The sequence below is a fragment of the Bos indicus x Bos taurus genome, chromosome 12 (assembly GCF_003369695.1).
Source record: "Bos indicus x Bos taurus breed Angus x Brahman F1 hybrid chromosome 12, Bos_hybrid_MaternalHap_v2.0, whole genome shotgun sequence".
In the NCBI taxonomy this organism is placed as follows: Eukaryota; Metazoa; Chordata; class Mammalia; order Artiodactyla; family Bovidae; genus Bos; species Bos indicus x Bos taurus.
In genome coordinates this window covers 31,805,677-31,822,562 of record NC_040087.1, presented here as the reverse complement: position 1 = coordinate 31,822,562, position 16,886 = coordinate 31,805,677, and the positions used below count along the sequence as shown (strand labels likewise).

The 16,886-nt window shown below is 54.5% G+C and overlaps 1 protein-coding gene across 2 annotated transcripts; it reads right to left on the bottom strand.

Moving 5' to 3' along the window:
• Positions 1-8,836: 8,836 nt before the first annotated feature.
• CDX2 (caudal type homeobox 2) lies at positions 8,837-15,109 on the bottom strand. Of its 2 annotated transcripts, none has more exons than XM_027557521.1 (3): positions 14,394-15,109; positions 10,754-10,899; positions 8,837-9,833 (listed from the first exon to the last, which is right to left on the bottom strand). In XM_027557521.1, the coding sequence occupies exons 1-3, from the start codon at positions 14,932-14,934 to the stop codon at positions 9,600-9,602; spliced, it is 921 nt and encodes a 306-aa protein (XP_027413322.1). In that variant the 5' UTR covers positions 14,935-15,109; the 3' UTR covers positions 8,837-9,599. The 2 variants fall into 2 exon arrangements, with proteins under 2 accessions (XP_027413322.1, XP_027413323.1); XM_027557522.1 differs by having other exon boundaries at positions 9,630-9,833; positions 10,758-10,899.
• Between the last annotated feature and the right edge of the window lie 1,777 nt (positions 15,110-16,886).

Below are 16,886 nucleotides of genomic sequence, written 5' to 3'. Positions count from 1 at the left end.
AAACATTCAAAGAAATTGGTGAATAAGGAATGAGTAAAGTTACGGCATCTAAATTTACAATGCAGCAACCATTTAAAAGAGTCAATTGGATTTACATATAATGACCTGGGGAAATGCCCTTGATATCTTTGTTGTTGTTTAATGAGTTCCTGCTGTTTTGAAGGGGAGGTAGAAATTAACACAATATTGTAAATCAACTCTGTGTGTGCGTGCTCAGTCCAGTCAGACTCTATACGACCCCAGGGATTGCAGCCTGCCAGGCTCTTCTGTGGCATTTCCCAGGCAAGAATACTGGAGTGGGTTGCCATTTCCTCTTCCAGGGGATCTTCCCCACCCAGGTATCCTCTCCTGCATTGGCAGGCAGATTCTGTACCATCTGAGCCACCAGGGAAGTCCCCAAGATGTATTATTAACTAATAAAAGCAAGTCACAAAGAAAAGTATGACTTCAATGTTTTTTTAAGGAGAGACAAAGGAAGAACAAAAAACGAGATATAAGTTTGTAAGATGTGATACATGTTTGCCTAAGCACAAAAAATTCTTGGGTTGATGTAGCCCAGGATGTTAACATTGGTACCCCAGAGGGAAGGGATTGAAGGAAGTGAAAGTCGCTCAGTTGTGTCCGACTCTTTGCGACCCTATGGATTATACAGTCCATGGAATTCTCCAGGCCAGAACACTGGAGTAAGTAGCCTTTTCCTTCTCCAGGGGATCTTACCAACCCAGGAATCGAACACATGTCTCCCGCATTGCAGGAGGATTCTTTACCAGCTGAGCTACAAGGAAAGCCCAATGAAAGAAGCGGGGCGGGAGTTTTAACTTTTCCCACATCTCTGCCTTGTTTAAATTTGTTGGAAGGAACTATTTGTGGAAAGCCTCAACTGGCGTTAGTAAAAACTTAAACCCAGCCAGGATTTGCGATGAGAAGGACAGCCTATTGGCATCCTTTGCCACCGCGTTAGAAAAATGTGTTCGTGGCTTTACTAGGAATTCTCTCCATAGTTCGGGCTTGTTGCGCCTGTAACTTTTGTGTCCCTCCCCCCAACACACACCCCTCCCGTGAGTTTGCTCAGCCCGTCCCCTTCCTGCCGGGTATCTTTCCCGTCAAACCTGCTGACTCGCTTGCGCGCTTATCTGACCCGGTGCTCTGCATACGAACCGGGCGCGCGGGGGCTGCTACCGCCGGGTGCACGCCCGACCTTTGCCACTTTCCGCGTCCAGGACGACTGCAAGGAGGATACAAGTTACAAAGAACGTGGCTACAGGCTGCTCACCCCAGAGCCCTTATTTCAGAAAGGGTCCCCCAGGCACAAGGCCCATCTCCAATTTTTAAAAAGGGGCTTGGAGGAGGAGGCAGGGCTTGGAGGAGGAGGGGGCGAGAGGGGACGAAGAGGTCTGGAGAAGCACCTGCCGTCGCCTCCACCGCTATTAATATTAACTTTTATGTAGACTTGGCCCTTTTCTCCCCGGGGCTGCACAAAGCAGGAAGTCGGGAGCAGGGGTGTAGGGGAGGGAGTTGGCAGGAGGGGAAAACCCTGGGTAAATTATTTAGCCGCGAGTAAATTATTTAGATCCAGAGAGATCCCGCCCTCCCCCAATCCCCCAAAGCGGGCCCGGGTCGGGGATCGGCCCTCACTAGTCGTTAAGTTGGACGCTCTCTGGAGTCCCGTGCGGGGCAGACAAGGGACACATCCGTCTGCGAGAAAAGGCTCGAGGACGGGGGGCATCCACCGGGCCCGCGGCTCCTGGGGATGTGGCCTCTTCGCCCCGCCGGGAAGGGGCCCCGGGGGCAAGGTGTCCGCGCGGCCCGGAGAGGCCGGAAGGGTGGGCTTGTCCCCATCCGCGATGCCGCGCGATCCCGCCGGCCGTGGATCCCGGGCCCGCGCCCCTCTGCGGGGAGGCGGGAGAGGCACAGAGGGCCGCCCCGGCCGTGACCCCACTCCCCGCCCCGCCCGTTCGGGCGCTGGGCACCGCCGGCGTCCCGGGACCCGGCCGCTCCGCCGGAGCAGCAGCGCCGCCTGCCGGGCCCCTGGCGCCTGCCCGGCCCGGCGCGGAGCTGGGCGCGCCCGCCTCCCACCTCACCTTCCAGGTCAAGTCCCTCCCGCGCGGGGCGCTCAGGAAGCACCGGGAGGCCGCCGCGCCCTCCCGGAGCCCGGGGCCCAGCACCGCCCCACTCCTAGCGGGCGCGCATTGAAAAATCAAGAACCCATTTCACCCTGACGACCAGGCGGCGGTGGAGATCGAGATGCTCCGAAGAAGAAAAGGAATCTGTCTGGAATCTCCCCGCGGGGTCCTAGCTGAGCCTCCATTCCGGAGGCGCCCGGACGCCAGCAGACTGCCTTTCCCCGCCGGGCGAGGAGCCGGCGCGGCGTCCGGGGCGGGGAGACGCTACACCTGCGCCCGACGCCCCCTGGAGGTCCGGCTGCCTGGGGCAGGGGTTCGCCACTTTGATCTATGAGCCCGGGCCGCAGGGGGAGCGGCGAGGCCCCGGCCACCTGAGCGCATCTTCCCTGATGGCTGGGGCCGCGCACCGACGCCTCCATACCTGGCCGAACACCCTCTACCCCCAAGCCTGTTTCAGACGACTTGTCTATATGCATGAGCAAGGTTTGCTTTTTATTTTTCTGTCTAAAACATTTTGCAAAGACTCGAATCCAGGCAATCGATTCTCTGAGATAAAGGTGCGAGGTGGGGACTAACTAAAAGTTCCCACTAAGGGAGGAGCCTGCTGCCTGTCCCGTGTGGCTTGACATTTGTAAAAGGAGCGCCCAGCTTAATACGCTAATACATGTCCCTCTAAAAATTTATTCCCTAAACAGCTTCAGACGGCCCGATTGTCTGGTAGTGTTGCCTTCTGGTTCCCTGTTCTGGCCATGTCTCCACCCCCTGCACAGTTATCATAACCACGTGGGTGCGTTTCAAGACTCTCACCCTAGAAATGAGGAATACATGCTGGTTGTTGGCTGAACATCAGGACCAACAGAGTGTTGGTCTATTGTGTTTAACAATATATCACTCACAGGTATCTAAAAGTATAAAGGCGGTTATATGAGATTCACAGCTATGATGAAAACTGTAATAACAGGAAAATAACTAGAGGAATTTGGATTTCTGAAATCTGCATTCTTTTCAGTAAGATGGTTTGAGCAGGAACATTATGCTTTTTATTTTTAATACATGTAGATTCCAGATAGCAGTCTTTTTTTTCTTCTGTCCTCCATGTATGCTTCTATATCGCTATGTATTGGACAATGGTCTCTTTTGTTCTCAATTAATTGTGTCTTTCTTCTGTTTGCCTCTAGCAGGGCACATACACCCTACCAGAGTTTTGCCTAGAAAAGAGGGAGGGCTAAAAATAGGATCTAGAGCCACTGAATTTTGTCCTGGTTGTTGTTTTTAATACACTAGATACACAAAGTGAAAGAATATATACTGTCTTTCATGAGTAAAAGACAGAGCCTGCCCACGTCAATTTTTACAGCTCCTAATCTGTGGTTTAGGTATTAATACTCAATCTTTGTCATTGATTCCACTAATTGTCAGTAAATTAAAATTATTCAGGTGCCAACCAACAAGCCATTGTTTGCGTATACTACAATGACTTTAGCTCCTACTTTGTTTTTCATTGTTTGCTTTCCTGAGATTGGACAGGAATTTATCAACTACCCCTTGTATAAAACCTATTATTGCCATACTGCAGATACAAAGTTTTATGAGAGCAGACTGTCCTGAAAGTTCTGAGATAACACATGAACAATTAGAAAAGAATTTCTTTCCTAGAAATTAAAACACGGATATTAAAAGGCATGCAATGGAAAAAAAAATGTTCTGGTATTGATCATGAAAAGGGGGGGGGGGGCATGAAATGCCTAGGTTCCTTCTTACCAATAAAATTACTTGACCCATAAACCCAGTACATGACCTGAATATTATTTTAAGTACGTGTGAGTGTGTGTGTAGGGCGGACTGTTTGATTATCACTGAATGTCAGGGAACTCTTCCTCATGGATCAAACTGGTGGTGTTCTGGTTTATAGATTAGATTTCAAGCACAGAATCATCAGGATCCTACATAAAGAAGAATAAGTGAAAGCATTAGTCACTTAGTGGTGTCTTGACTCTTTTCAAGCCCATGGACTGTAGCCTGGCGGGCTCTTTTGTACATGGGATTCTCCAGGCAAGGATACTGGAGTGGGTTGCCCTTCCCTTCTCGAATGGATCTTCCCGACCCAGGGATCAAACCCAGGTGTCCTGCATTGCAGGCAGATTCTTTACTGTCTGAGCCACCAGGGAAGCCCACACCAGTCATTATCTTTGGAGCTCTGGGAACTTAATTGATATTATCTGTATCAACCAAGGTTAGTGACAAATTTCAATTTGAAAAAAACTGTTGTTAAAATAAATGTTTGAGTAGTAGAGACACAAACCTGAAAGGTCACCTATGTACTTGTTCCCACCTTCTCTAAACTGATACCTCCAAGAAGAATGTCAAAGTAAATGTGGCTATAATCTCTAGAATTGACAGATTCTACTTTCTTTATTTGGAATTTGAGGGTATTTTCCTAGATCTAATTTCATAACCTTCAAGAAGTGAATGATAGAAGAAGTGTGTATTTCCTCTGGCGTATAAGTAAAGAAAATATTTAGTGATTGTTTTGGCCCCCCCACTTGGCTTGTCCCAGTTAGCAATAAAACCTGCTTGATTTCCTAAAATCATAGTCAACTCTTGTAGAAGAGGAGGAGGCAAAAGGAAAAATCCACCCCCCCTCAGAAAAAAAAAAAACAAAACTTTAAATGTGAGAATTATGGGGGTTGGAAGATTGTATAGTCTAAATAGAATTTAAGAAAATAATTTAAATGCTGATTTAAAATACAAGGTAACCTACATTATTTAGATATGAATGTTTTCCTTATCCTCCAAAGCAATACTAGTTTAACGCAAAATCTGCTGCTATAGTTTTTGTGTAAGGGAAAATTATGGGTGTTAGAAGAAAATGCTCATATTAAATGACTTTAAGGGAAGGCTTGAAGAATTGAACCCACAGCATCTGGGGGGGTGGGGGGCTGGCAGCCCAGCTCCTGGCAGAGTACAGAATTGATATTGAGGTATTAGACTGGAAATTATTTCAAAATAACAAAACTTTTAATATCGCCTAGGTAGAGTTGGACTATAAAGAAAGCTGAGCACGGAAGAATTGATGCTTTTGAACTGTGGTGTTGGAAAAGACTCCTCAGAGTCCCTTGGACTGCAAGATCCAACCAGTCCATCCTAAAGGAAATCAGTCCTGAATATTTATTGGAAGGACTGATGTTGAAGCTGAAACTCCAATACTTTGGCCACCTGATTCGAAGAACTGATTCATTGGAAAAGACCCTGATGCTGGGAAAGACTGAAGGCGGGAGGAGAAGGGGACAACAGATGATGAGATGGTTGGATAGCATCACCGACTCAATGGACATAAGTTTGAGTAAACTCCAGGAGTTGGTGATGGACAGGAAGGCCTGGCATGCTGTAGTCCATGGTATTGCAAAGAGTCAGATACAACTGAGCAACTGAACTCAACTGAACTGAGGAAGAGTGTCTGCCTCTGTGCCTCTTCTGGGTTAAAGGATTCTGATTGATATCCTCAACTAATCTGAGTCTCCTAAATACAACTGGAAGTGCGTGGGTCCATCTTACCTAGTAGACGAAAGGACAGGTAAGCTGGGCAGAGCCATAACTCATCTTCTCATCTGGAATGTTCATGTTTTGCCACTTGAGAGTTTGTGCAGACACACAGGCAGTGGAAATCAAAAGACAACAGACTTGAGGCTATTTTGACAAAGTAAGCAGAGCTAAATACAGGAGGAAAACTTCTGGAAGGTAATAATTCTCTAATGATTTGAAAAATGATCCTTGTTCAAACATTAACTATAAGGACCCTTGAGCACTTCAGAGAAGATGGTTCATGACTAAAAAAAAAAGAGGAGGAGTTCATGTCATTATTGGGGTCTAATCATAAGTGTAACCCCATAACTTGCATCTGCTTACATTGCATTTGATCTCCATTTACAGATGAGGAAGTGGTGGCTGGGAGGTTGTAATCTTCCCAGGGTTCTTAAACTGATTCTAAAACAAGTTGTGAATAGCGCTCTTAAAAACCCATAATCTCTTCCTAAGATTCTGTAGCTGAGATTTATTTCTGCTCCTTTCCTCCCAGGTGGTTGTCAATAACAACAGCCAGAATATTGCTGTTTATGTGTTTAGATTTCTATTTAAGATCAATATTCTTGATCATTGTCAGCCTCCTGCCTGATAGTATCAGAGAGCAAGGAAACTCACTGAAACTTTCGTGGCTTTCAACTAGCAGCCTATCTTGTTAACTTTATGAGATGAATATGATAAAATTATGAATTGTTTACAGGAAAAAGAAAGACTTGGCCTGCTTTCTCTACATATATACCTTCTTTTTTACATGAGTTCCACAATACTGCTGCATCTCCCCCCTTTGTTTATCCTAAGTTCTCGCTCTTCCCGTAAATTAATATCATACCTATATTTCTGTAAAATTTTTTTAAAGAAACGTCTTGTGCAGACTTTTGGGGGGAGTAGGGCACCCTGGGATCTTAGTTCCCCGATCAGGGACAGAACTCGCGCTTTTAACAGTGGAGGCGTGGAGTTTTAACTACCGAATCACCAAGGAAGTTCCCCCAAAAGACCTTTTTAGAAGAGTGGACAGCTCCCCTCCCCTAAATTTGCTTTTCTTAAACATGCACCAGATCCAAGAATTTTCTGCACCTGGCCCCGTGTGCACTTAGCTTCCCTGGGCCCGTGGCCGCGGCGGGAAGGCTCTCCACGCGGGTCTGGGAGCAGCGGGTTGGGAGAAAGAGGTCTGGGGCTTGCACCCTTGGGTCTCAACTGCATCCCCTTCCTGCAGAGGCGGCTAGCAGTGTGGGCCGGACCTCGGCTCTTCCCAGGGCGCGCGCGCTCCCTGGCGGCGGGAGCGGGGACAGGGCGCCGAGGGGACCCAGGGGCTCGCCCCTGCGATCCTCTTGCACAGCGCCCACGGCGCTCGAACCCGCGCCGCCCTCAGCTCACAAATGAACCCTGACGTCAGGACGCCGGCCTCCCCAGGCCTCTCCCGGCCGCACTGCCCCCTCGCGCCGCGTCCCCGCGTGGGTTCCCTGGGGGCTGGCTCTCGGGGCGGTGTCTCGGCGTAGCGGGGCGCGGCCGTCATTCCCGGCCTTGCAGGCGGCGGGGGCAGGGAGGACCGGCGGGCAACCCGCCTCCCCGAGTGGGGTCCCGGCGGGCCCTCCGGACGCGCGGGCGTCGGCGCTAGGGGCCCGCTCCCCGGGAAAGGGAGGCCCGTGTGATCGCTCGCGGCGGGACCATGCCGACTTTTGGACCTCTAACCACTAAGCAAACAACCCTTGTGCTCGCGCTCCACTGTCCAAACAGGCTTTATTGACAGGCGTTTCACGGCAACGCATAGCAACCGCGCCGGGCCCCCGGGGACCACCGGCTGCCTGGCCGCCCCCGCCCCGGGCCTGGCACGCGGCCTCCCGCCCCCAGCCTCCGGGTCCCAGGCGCCGAGGGGAAGGCGCCTCCCGGAAGCGCCGCGGAATCGGGGCGATGCTGCAGGGGGCATTCCTGCCTCGCAACTCGGCCCGTCCAGCCCAGCCCTCGGGGCACCTCCTCCCTCGGTGGAGACGCCGATCCAGGCCCGGAGCGGCCGCGTGGGGGACACAGCCCCTTTTCCCGGGCCCCGCGGCCGCCGAGCGCGCCCGGCTCAGCGGCTTCCAGGACCAGAAACCTCAAGGGCAGGAGCCCCGTGCCCAGCCGAACCCTTTGCTGGGTTCCCAGTTCTTATCCGGGAGAGGGGAGAGACCGGGGAGGGAAGGCGGGGAAAAGGAAACAGCACGGAACAAGACAGGCCATTTACAGAACACGGTCGTGGGAACTTGGGCTTCCCAGGTGGCGCTAGTGATAAAGAACCCGCCTGCCGACGCAGGTTCGATCCCTGGACCAGGAAGATTCCCCTGGAAGAGGGGATGGCACCCCACTCCAGTCTTCTTGCCTGGAGAATCTCCATGGGCAGAGGAGCCTGGCGGGCTACAGTCCATGGGGGCAACTTAGTACGCACGTTCGCGGAAACTTTGCCTTGGGGAAATAGAATCGAGGATTTTCACTTGAATGCTGGGCATCCTGGGGAGAAGAGACTCACCGATGAAGGGACTGAAGGTGATGGCCTCCGTGTGGACTTGACGGGACGCAGTGAGGGGCTCTCTCGCGCCCACTGCCCACCGTTCCCCTAGCTGAGAAGCAGCTGGGCGTTCAGCTGTGTGTCCTGCCCACAGGCACCCCCAGGAGAACCACGCATTCCACAAGGCAAGGCTGGGCTTCGGCTTGGGGGCAGGGCAGGTCTCAGAAACCGCTCCCTCGGGCTTCTGGTGCTCTGGGGTAAAATGAGGTTGTCCAGATAACCTTCTCCACCCCCCACCCCCGCCCTGATTTTCCTAATTCTAGCTTGCAAGGAGAAAGGATATTTCATTTCTTTAAAAAATAATCACAATTTCAAACAAAACCTGATAGGCGATAAATACAGAATCTGAAATCTGGAAAGCTCCTTTATCTCTTTTCTTTTTAGAAAAAAAAAAAATTCAACTGTGTTCAAATACCACCCCCCACCCCACCCCCACCCCCATTTCCCTTCACCATATCACTTCTCTCCCCATGGATCCAGAAGGCTTTTAAAATGCTGGCTTGGATGTTACACAGACCAACAACCCAAACAGCAGCAACAACAACAGAAACTCCCCCTTTTTCATCAGCCCCAAGATTGTGAAAATCACAGGAAGTCCAGGTTGGCTCTGGCATTTATAGCACTGACATACATTCAGCCCAGAGAAGCTCTGGTGACAGGCATTCTAAACAAGGCCCTGTCCAGGGCCGCCCCCCGCTTGTCAGGCCTGGAGTCCAGCAACCACCCTCTCACACTACCATTGACCACGCGCATACGCCAGCCAAGCCTTTCCTGCACTGGGAAGGGAAGAGAAGAAAGACAAAGACCTGGGGGTTCTGCACGCTTCAGTGGGCCCAGGTCTCCATCTCAGCTGCCTCTGACTTCTGCAGCTTAAGTCTTGCCTGCCCTAGAGGTGAGAAGGGCCAGGGGGACCTTGGAGGGCAGTTAGTGGACCTAACCATCTTGGTTCCATCCCTGGCAGTCCCCTGAGCCCCTTTCCCGCCTTAGCTCCAACCAGAGACGTGTCCTGCAGATCTGGGAGGCCAAGAGCTGAGCAGCAGGGGGCTGAAAGGCTGGTCTGTTCCGCCAGTCCAGGCAGCGTGTCCGCCAGTACTAAAGGAAGCCCGGGTGTCTTTTCCCATCTCCTCACTTGGCAGAAAGAGTCAGAACGGAAAAAGTCGCAATCTAGGAGAATGTCATCCTTGAGGCCCCCAACCACAGTCGTCTTTCCCCCAGGCCCCCCTTTGTTTCTGCTCGGAGGGCTAGGTCAGCTGGTAAACATTAGTGAGTGAGAGGGGAGGGGGTCTTTCCTGAGGGTTCTAGCAGAGTCCATGCTCCTCATGGCTCAGCCTGGAATTGCTACTGCAGGCCGCTGCGGGTCACTGGGTGACAGTAGGGTTTAACACCCCCCCAGCTGGCCCCAGAACCCCAGGCACTGAGCCTTGCAGGGAAGACACGGGGCTCAGGGGCTCTGGGACGCTTCTCAGCGGACCTGGCTGTGGCTGGGGAGGCTGTGGCCCAGAAGGTGGGGGCGGCTGTTGCTGCTGCTGTTGCAACTTCTTCTTGTTGATTTTCCTTTCCTTTGCTCTGCGGTTCTGAAACCAAATTTTAACCTGGAAATGAAAAAGGTGGAGAAAAACAGAAGGCGGTGAAGAAGACAGCGAAAGCATAAAGGGACAGTATTTGACACTAGATCCAATGCCTCCTTCTCCAGCCAAAGAGGTCCCCACTGCACCCGAAGGACAGCAGCCCATCACCCAGCTTTTTGGACAGCCCATATAACAGCCCAGTGCTGGAGCTTCTCCCAAGCTCCATGCAGTCTCAAGAGGGAAGTGCCTCTCTCTCCCTCTTTGTTCCTCAGGTTTCTTTCCAGAGCAACCTTTATCTACAACTTTACTGGAAAAGTTCAGAGTCTCAGAACTAAGGAAGACAGAAACTGCCAGGTCCTTTCTACACCAAGCAAGGAGGCTAGGGCTAGATGTACTTCAAAATGACAACCTTTGGCCTCTCAAAGCTAAACGGAAATGAAATAGTCCTTGCCTTGGGGCTGAGAATGAGTTTTAATGAGGGGTTTCCTGGCTGTGAATTTGACAATCTAGAGCATTCAGGAGCTAAGCCTCACCCCTCCATAGTTTTTCTGGACAGAGGCTGGTATCCTACATTAATTTTTCCCCCAATAAAGAACTGGGTACAAAGAGAATAAGTCTTTATTGACCCAAATCGGATTCTGCATTAAACTAAACTCAGTTTGTGTGTGTGTGTGTGTGTGTGTGTGTGTGTGTGCGCGTGCGTGTGTGTGTTTTACCTCCCAGGTCCCCCGAAATAGAAAAAAAAAAAAAATCACAATATACATATGTTTTTTAAAAAGACAAGTAGACATGGAAGAAGCCTTTTTAAAAAAGCATCTAGAAGGAAAAGTCTCTCGATTCTCTTGCTTAATCTGCCCACAGAACTGGGTGGATCCTGGGGCCTGGCTTCTAACCCTCCCCACTAGAGCCTCCCAGTTGGTGACGGGGCCCTGGAGGGTTCCCACCTGCCTCTCTGAGAGCCCCAGCGTGGCGGCCAGTTCGGCTTTCCTCCGGATGGTGATATAGCGACTGTAGTGAAACTCCTTCTCCAGCTCCAGACGCTGGTGGTCCGTGTACACGACCCGGTATTTGTCTTTCGTCCTGGTTTTCACTGTGGAGGAAGGCAAAGTTAGCCCCGAGAACTGCCGGGCAGCCCATCAGTCATGGGTAATGACAAACCTCCCTAACCCAGGAACCATTTCTCTTCCTCCATCGCCCTGGGGGGCCTCGGTTTGGCTGGTTCCTGCTGAGTCTGACAAGACCCCCTCCAGAGGGTGTGTGGGGGGGTGCTATTCAGGACAACTAACCTAGTCTTGGAATTAAGTGGTTTTTTGAAAATTAAAGAGAAACTAAAAATTCATACAGGTAGCAAAGAGTCTGACACGACTGAGCGACTGAACTGAAAATACATACAGGTGACAGCAGAACCCCATCTGGGGTTTTGTAAAGCAAATACAGCACCTGAGCTGATGAGGCCCAAAAGGAAAACAGTCCTGGGAATATTCAGATTTCCAGGCCCATCAGAGGTTCAAAAAAAAAAAAGCTCACAGTAAAAACAGCTGGGATTGTGGGTATGTGGGTGGGGGGAGGATTCCCTTTCTGTTTGTTTTATTAGAAGTGGAAAGGGGGTGCAGCAGCTGACAGCTGTCCCCTCAGGTCACTAGAAACCGCACACGCCCCCCCACCCGGGCTCACCGGCGTATCCGGTGGAATTCTAAGCAGGGGTCTAGCAGGCCGCTAATTCCTCTCGCTGGGGACGCTCTATACCTGGGCGAAACTGGGTTGGCACACTTTTCTTTTTAATCCTCCATTTATTTCTGCTGCAAACCCTGCCAGAGCTATCCTGACCAGTGATCTACTGCTCATTGGATTGAGTCAACATATTAAACCTTGCATTGATTGTTTTACTGAAGGGCCTTGACAAATAGTGCGACTGGAGTCAGAGCAGCCCGGAGCCCCGCGTCTCCACCGAGTCTGTCCCGGGTCGACCCTCGGCAGAATCCCCCAACTCAAGAGCTGTTCTCGCTCGGCCCCAGGTCGGGGTCTTCTCCCCAAAAGAACAGGTTCAATCGCCCGGTGCCCCGGGGCTGCAGAAAGATCTAAAGGGTCTGGGGAGTTGCTCGGAGGTGTTTAATGCCCCGCAGGCCGACTTTGTTCAGGTAAAACCCTTTGCAAACCACAACAAAAGCGCCCTGGGAAGATACAGGCCGGATCAGAGGGAGCTCCCCGGAGCCGCTGAAAGGAGAACACAGCCTCAAACAATGCAGGACAAGGCGATCTTATCAAAGAAAAGCCCTTTCAATGCCTTAATAACAACCGCGTTCTGTTTGAATTACCACTACTGAGCAAATGGCGGGCCGGCCTTCATCCCCCTCCCCGCCAGGCGCATTAACATCAACACGGCGGCGGGCGCATTTGAATGCGCGCGGTGGCCCCGACCCTGCGCCCGCCGGGAAAGGAAAGGCAGCTGACACGTCCTGGGAACCTGCGCTACCGCCCCCAGCCCGCCCGCGGTGGTGGCCCCTGTGTACAGAGGGGCAAACTGAGGATCAGACTAGATCACCACGCAGATGGTGTACGGGGGCCAGGTGGGAGCCACAAAGGACACCTCCCCGGGCCGGAGAGCCGGGCGCAGGGGAGTTCTCCGAGCCGGACTCTCCAGGAGCTGGACTCGCCTTGGGGCCTTCGGGAGCGGCTCTGACTGGGGGCTGTCCTTTCAGTATCCGGAGAGGCCGGGGCAGCGCGACCAGGCCCCAGTGTGCTCTGCAGCTCGCGCCCCGAGGACCTTGGAGATGCCCCGCACCCCCTGGGAACCAAGGAGGGGGCTGGAGTAGGGGAGAGATGAGAGGGACTTGTCAGAATTCATTATTGACTGCGAAAGTCACCACCCTCTTTCCGGGCCCTAAAAGAGACAATGGCAGGGATGGGAAGGTGTATATCAAAGCGGACTGGGTCGGGTCCCACCCGCCCCCCCTTCCCCACTCGCCCCTTGACGGATGAGGCTCCGCAGAGGAGTCGGGCTCCGGCCGGCGGGCCGCCCCACATTAACATCACAAGGGCGCCCGGCGCCGACTGCGGCCTTGCCACCTTGGCGCAGGACTTCACAGCGGCCTCTCCTCCGCTGACCCCGCGGCCCAGGCTCCGGTGGCACGCCTCCCTCTCCCCCCCGCCCGAGCCTGCTCAGCGCGCATTCTCCTGGGACGCACCAAGGATCCCGGCCCGGCCCCGCGGGCCGGCGCCCCAGGCAGGCTCAGGATAGCCAAGGGCCTTCATCGGGCGCGCTCTCTGTCCAGGCGAGCGCGCCTCCTCTCGGGGGAAGGGACCCAGCCGACCCTCCAGGTCGGCCCCGAGGCCTCCTCCCCGGACCGCCGCAGTTCCCCCCGGTGATGGGTCCCGGTTTATGCGCAGTGACGCAAAAAACCGATCCCGGGAGACAGCCCCCAACGGCTACTCTGATTTATGCGGCTGTAATCGGCTATAAAACCCCTGCAAAGTGGCCATAACCTGCATGCGAGCCGGGCTGGGCCTGAAAGGAGGGAAGAGGAAAAAGCGGAAGTGCAGAGGGCTGGGAAAGACTTCATGGAGGGAAAGCGGAGCCAGCAGGACTCTCCCACCACACCTACTGGAGCTCCTTCCCCACTGGACACACTCAGACGCCAGACGGGGCAGACCCGGAGCCCAAGAGCCTGCTCAGTCCCGCCAACCCGGGATCTCTGCAGAGACATCTCTGGGGCAAGCTCGTTAAACGAATATGCGCGCACACACGCACACACACTCACGCGCGCGCACACACACACACACTCACACGCGCACACACACCAGACCCTGGGGAGGAAGGTTCCGGAGAAACGATCTCCGTCTAGAGCAGCGGCGGAGCGCGCACGACCCCTGCCTCCCCTTCTCCCTCTGCAGACACGAGGGGACTCCCGGGGCGTCCAGTCCCAGCCCTCCGGCTTTTGATTGAAATGACCCCTGCGCAGATCAAAGGTCTGAAGACCCGGGTGCTCCCCCAACCCCCGAGCCGCACCTCTTCCCCACTTCGTTCCCGGGACCAACACTTTCTTTCAGCTTCGGCAGCTTCGCCCAGTTTCCCCAGCGCGGCAGCTCCGATCCTTACCTTTGGTTCCAATGGCTAAACCTGGTCCCTCGCGCGACCGCGCCGCCCTCCCGGACCCCCGTCCCTTGCTCTTCCTGAGTGGCCGGGACAGGGAAGGACGGTGTGCCCCTAAAGCCCGGCCTTGGGGAGCTGCAGGGTAGCCGCGCACCGAGCGAGGACTGGAGGCAGCAAGCCGGGCGGACGCGATCACTGCGCTGCAGCCGCGCTGCGCCACGTTCCCGGGAGTCTCCCGAGGGTCTGAAGACCCGACCTTACGAAGGAAGGGCGGTGGGAAGGAGGGAGCCTCCCCTTTGCTTTACACTGAACGCGGCTCCTGAGACCAGGACCTCCACTCCCGACCCCGCTATCCCCTACTCAGGGTCCAGAGCAGCAACCCCCGGGGGGGAGGGTCCAGAGCCCCCTAGACGCGGTCGCCCCGCCCCGCCCCCCTTGCGCGGAGTCCCCGGACGCGCGGGGACCGCGCCTTCCCCCGGCGCCCGCCAGCTCACCTTGGCTGCCCAGCGCCGGCTGCGCGGGCTTCCGCATCCACTCGCACAGGTTCCGCCGCTGGCCGCCGGGCGACAGCTGCTCGGCGGCGGCGGTGGCGACCGGCCCGGGGGGGCCGGGGTTGAGCGTCTGCAGCAAGCCGGAGGCGCAGGAGGGCGCGGCGGCCGGGTGGTGCGGATGGTGGTGAGGGTGATGGTGCGGGTGGTAATCGGCTGGCCCGCTGTAGCCCATGGCGGCGGCCGGGGAGCCCCCGTTGAGGCCGTGCGCTACGGCGTTGGCGGCGGCCGCCGCGCCCCCCGGCGTGTAGCCGTTCCAGTCCTCGCGGAGCGGGGCGCCGTAGGCGGCAGGCCAGGACGGCCCCGGGGACTGCGCGCTGTCCAGGTTGGCGGCGGCGGCGGCCGCGGCCGCCACATGGTATCCGCCGTAGTCCGGGTACTGCGGGGGGCTGACGAAGTTCTGCGGGGCCAGGTTGAGGCTGCCGGAGTGGCGCACGGAGCTGGGATACATGCTCACGTCCTTGTCCAGGAGGTAGCTCACGTACATGGTGGCGAGGGCCCGACGGCGAACCTCACCATGCTGCCCAGGGACGGACGCTGGAGGTTGCCGGGGGGCGCCGCGCTGGCGAAGGGGGCGAGGGGGCGCCGGAACGGCGGGTGGCTGCGCTCCGGCCCGCGAAGCTCCGCCGGCTCCTCGCGGCGCTTCTGCCTCTGAGGCGGTCCCTGCCTCGGGCCTGCCTCCTCCCTCCCTCCCTCCCTCCCTCCCGCTCTCTCTTCCTTCTTTCCTCCCACCTCCTTTCCACTAGGCTGCAGAGGCGGGGAAGACCCGCCACCGGCTGGCGTGCGGAGCCCCAGGCCGGCGGCCTTACGTGATTAACGAGTGTTTACAAGACTCTATTAGTAATGACACAGACACCAATGGCTGGAGACGTCGAGGCGCAGCGCGCACCCGGCGCACAACCCCTAGAAACACGATTTGCATTTTAAAAGATTAGGGAGGAGGGGGGGAGCTCTCGAGAGGGCTGCGACCCATCACAGCTAAATATTCAAACCTTTATTGTTAAGAGCTTCCTCCTTCCAACCTTGGTGCACTTTAACCTCCAATCACAGGTTCAAAGAATGAAATCAAGAGACTTGCAAAAGGGGGTGGAGGGGTGGGGAGAGCTATCTTGGTGGGAATCGGGGTTTAGGAACCGAGGAGTTGTGTTTTTGCATTTGCAGGGAAGGGAGGGGGTGTCTAGAAGAAGCTCCTTCCATCCCAAAGAGAAAAAGGGAAGCCATTGCTTTGATGACAGAGTTTCGGGCCAGCCTGGGAGGTGACGGGTGGAGCCGGGAGAAATAAGCCTGTTCCTTTCCCCTCTGTGCCCCTGGCCAGGCTGACTGTGCCCCTCAAACAACTGTCACCGCTGATCATTTGTTTTCTTCCCTAGGGAAACAGCTGGCCCTCCACAAGAGATAAATTAAGACCCTAGTTGAAAGTCATATCTCCGAGTTCATCTCACATTTGGGACTCAAATTAAAGCTATTAATTTTTTTGAAAAAGCATTTACACTCCAAATTCAGAAATCTTGACTGCAAACCAAGAAGAGAGTGGTAGTAGTCAGGCTGCTGGGAGGGCGGTAACGGAGGGGAGCAGGAGGGTTCGCTAGAGTTCTGGTGTTTCTTGAGCTGGGTCCTGGTGTGTTTGTTGCCTGTGAAAACTAAGCAAATTACACTTATATGTTTATATACTTAAATACGTGGTTTAAAATCAGGAAAAGGGACTCCAGGATTTCTGCTAATGTCTACCTAGGTATATATATGTCATACAACATACCAATGGCTTAAAACCATTCTCATTTGCAAAGTAAAACATTTCTCCAGAGAAAATAGTTTTTCATCTCCAGGGGATGGGAAGAGATCCCCGAGCCATCACTGATGATTGTTTCTGAAAAGCCCCAAGTGGGAAAGGGTCTTGGATTTGGAAGCACTGTGTCTCGGGCTGGAAGTGGCGGCCCTGGGGACCTGTACTGCATGGCCTGGCTTGGGACCCGCCAGGACAAGTCGGAGGACAGGAGCTCAGGGCGACCAGATTCGCTCGGGCAGGTGCCCATCTCAGTTCAGCGACCTCGGGGAGTGGGGCCTGCGGCTGCCAGTCTACCTCTGTCTGCTCCGAGTCCAGACGGCGCTGCCAGCCTGGGATCTGAGGATCGGCCCGGGCAGTGGGCTGCGCAGGCGGACTGGGTGGCTTTGAGCGCTCCGGGAACCAGCGGGGCGCAGTGGCTCTCCTGCAGATCCACCCTTGTCGGTTCTCGCCGCCGAGCAGTCTCTGGTGTTTGTCACTTCCTCGTGTGATCTCTGGAGCTCCATCCAGTGTCCTTTATCTCCTAGATCTTCACATCTCCCCAGATCGGGAATAGAGCGGGTCTTGTCATCTTCTCCACTTTACAGAGGACAGCCGGCTGGCCGCAGAGTTCCGAGAGGCCAGGCCCCAGCAGGATCAGGCTTCGGATCTCCTCC

Bases quoted from the DNA above. Each gene is read 5' to 3' on its own strand.
- CDX2 (XM_027557521.1), bottom strand. From the start codon at position 14,934: ATGTACGTGAGCTACCTCCTGGACAAGGACGTGAGCATGTATCCCAGC. The intron at 10,900-14,393 runs GTGAGCTGGCGG...CTTCCTCCACAG, and splicing joins GCCGGCGCTGGGCAGCCAAG to TGAAAACCAGGACGAAAGAC. The intron at 9,834-10,753 runs GTGGGAACCCTC...TTTCATTTCCAG, and splicing joins TGGGGCTCTCAGAGAGGCAG to GTTAAAATTTGGTTTCAGAA.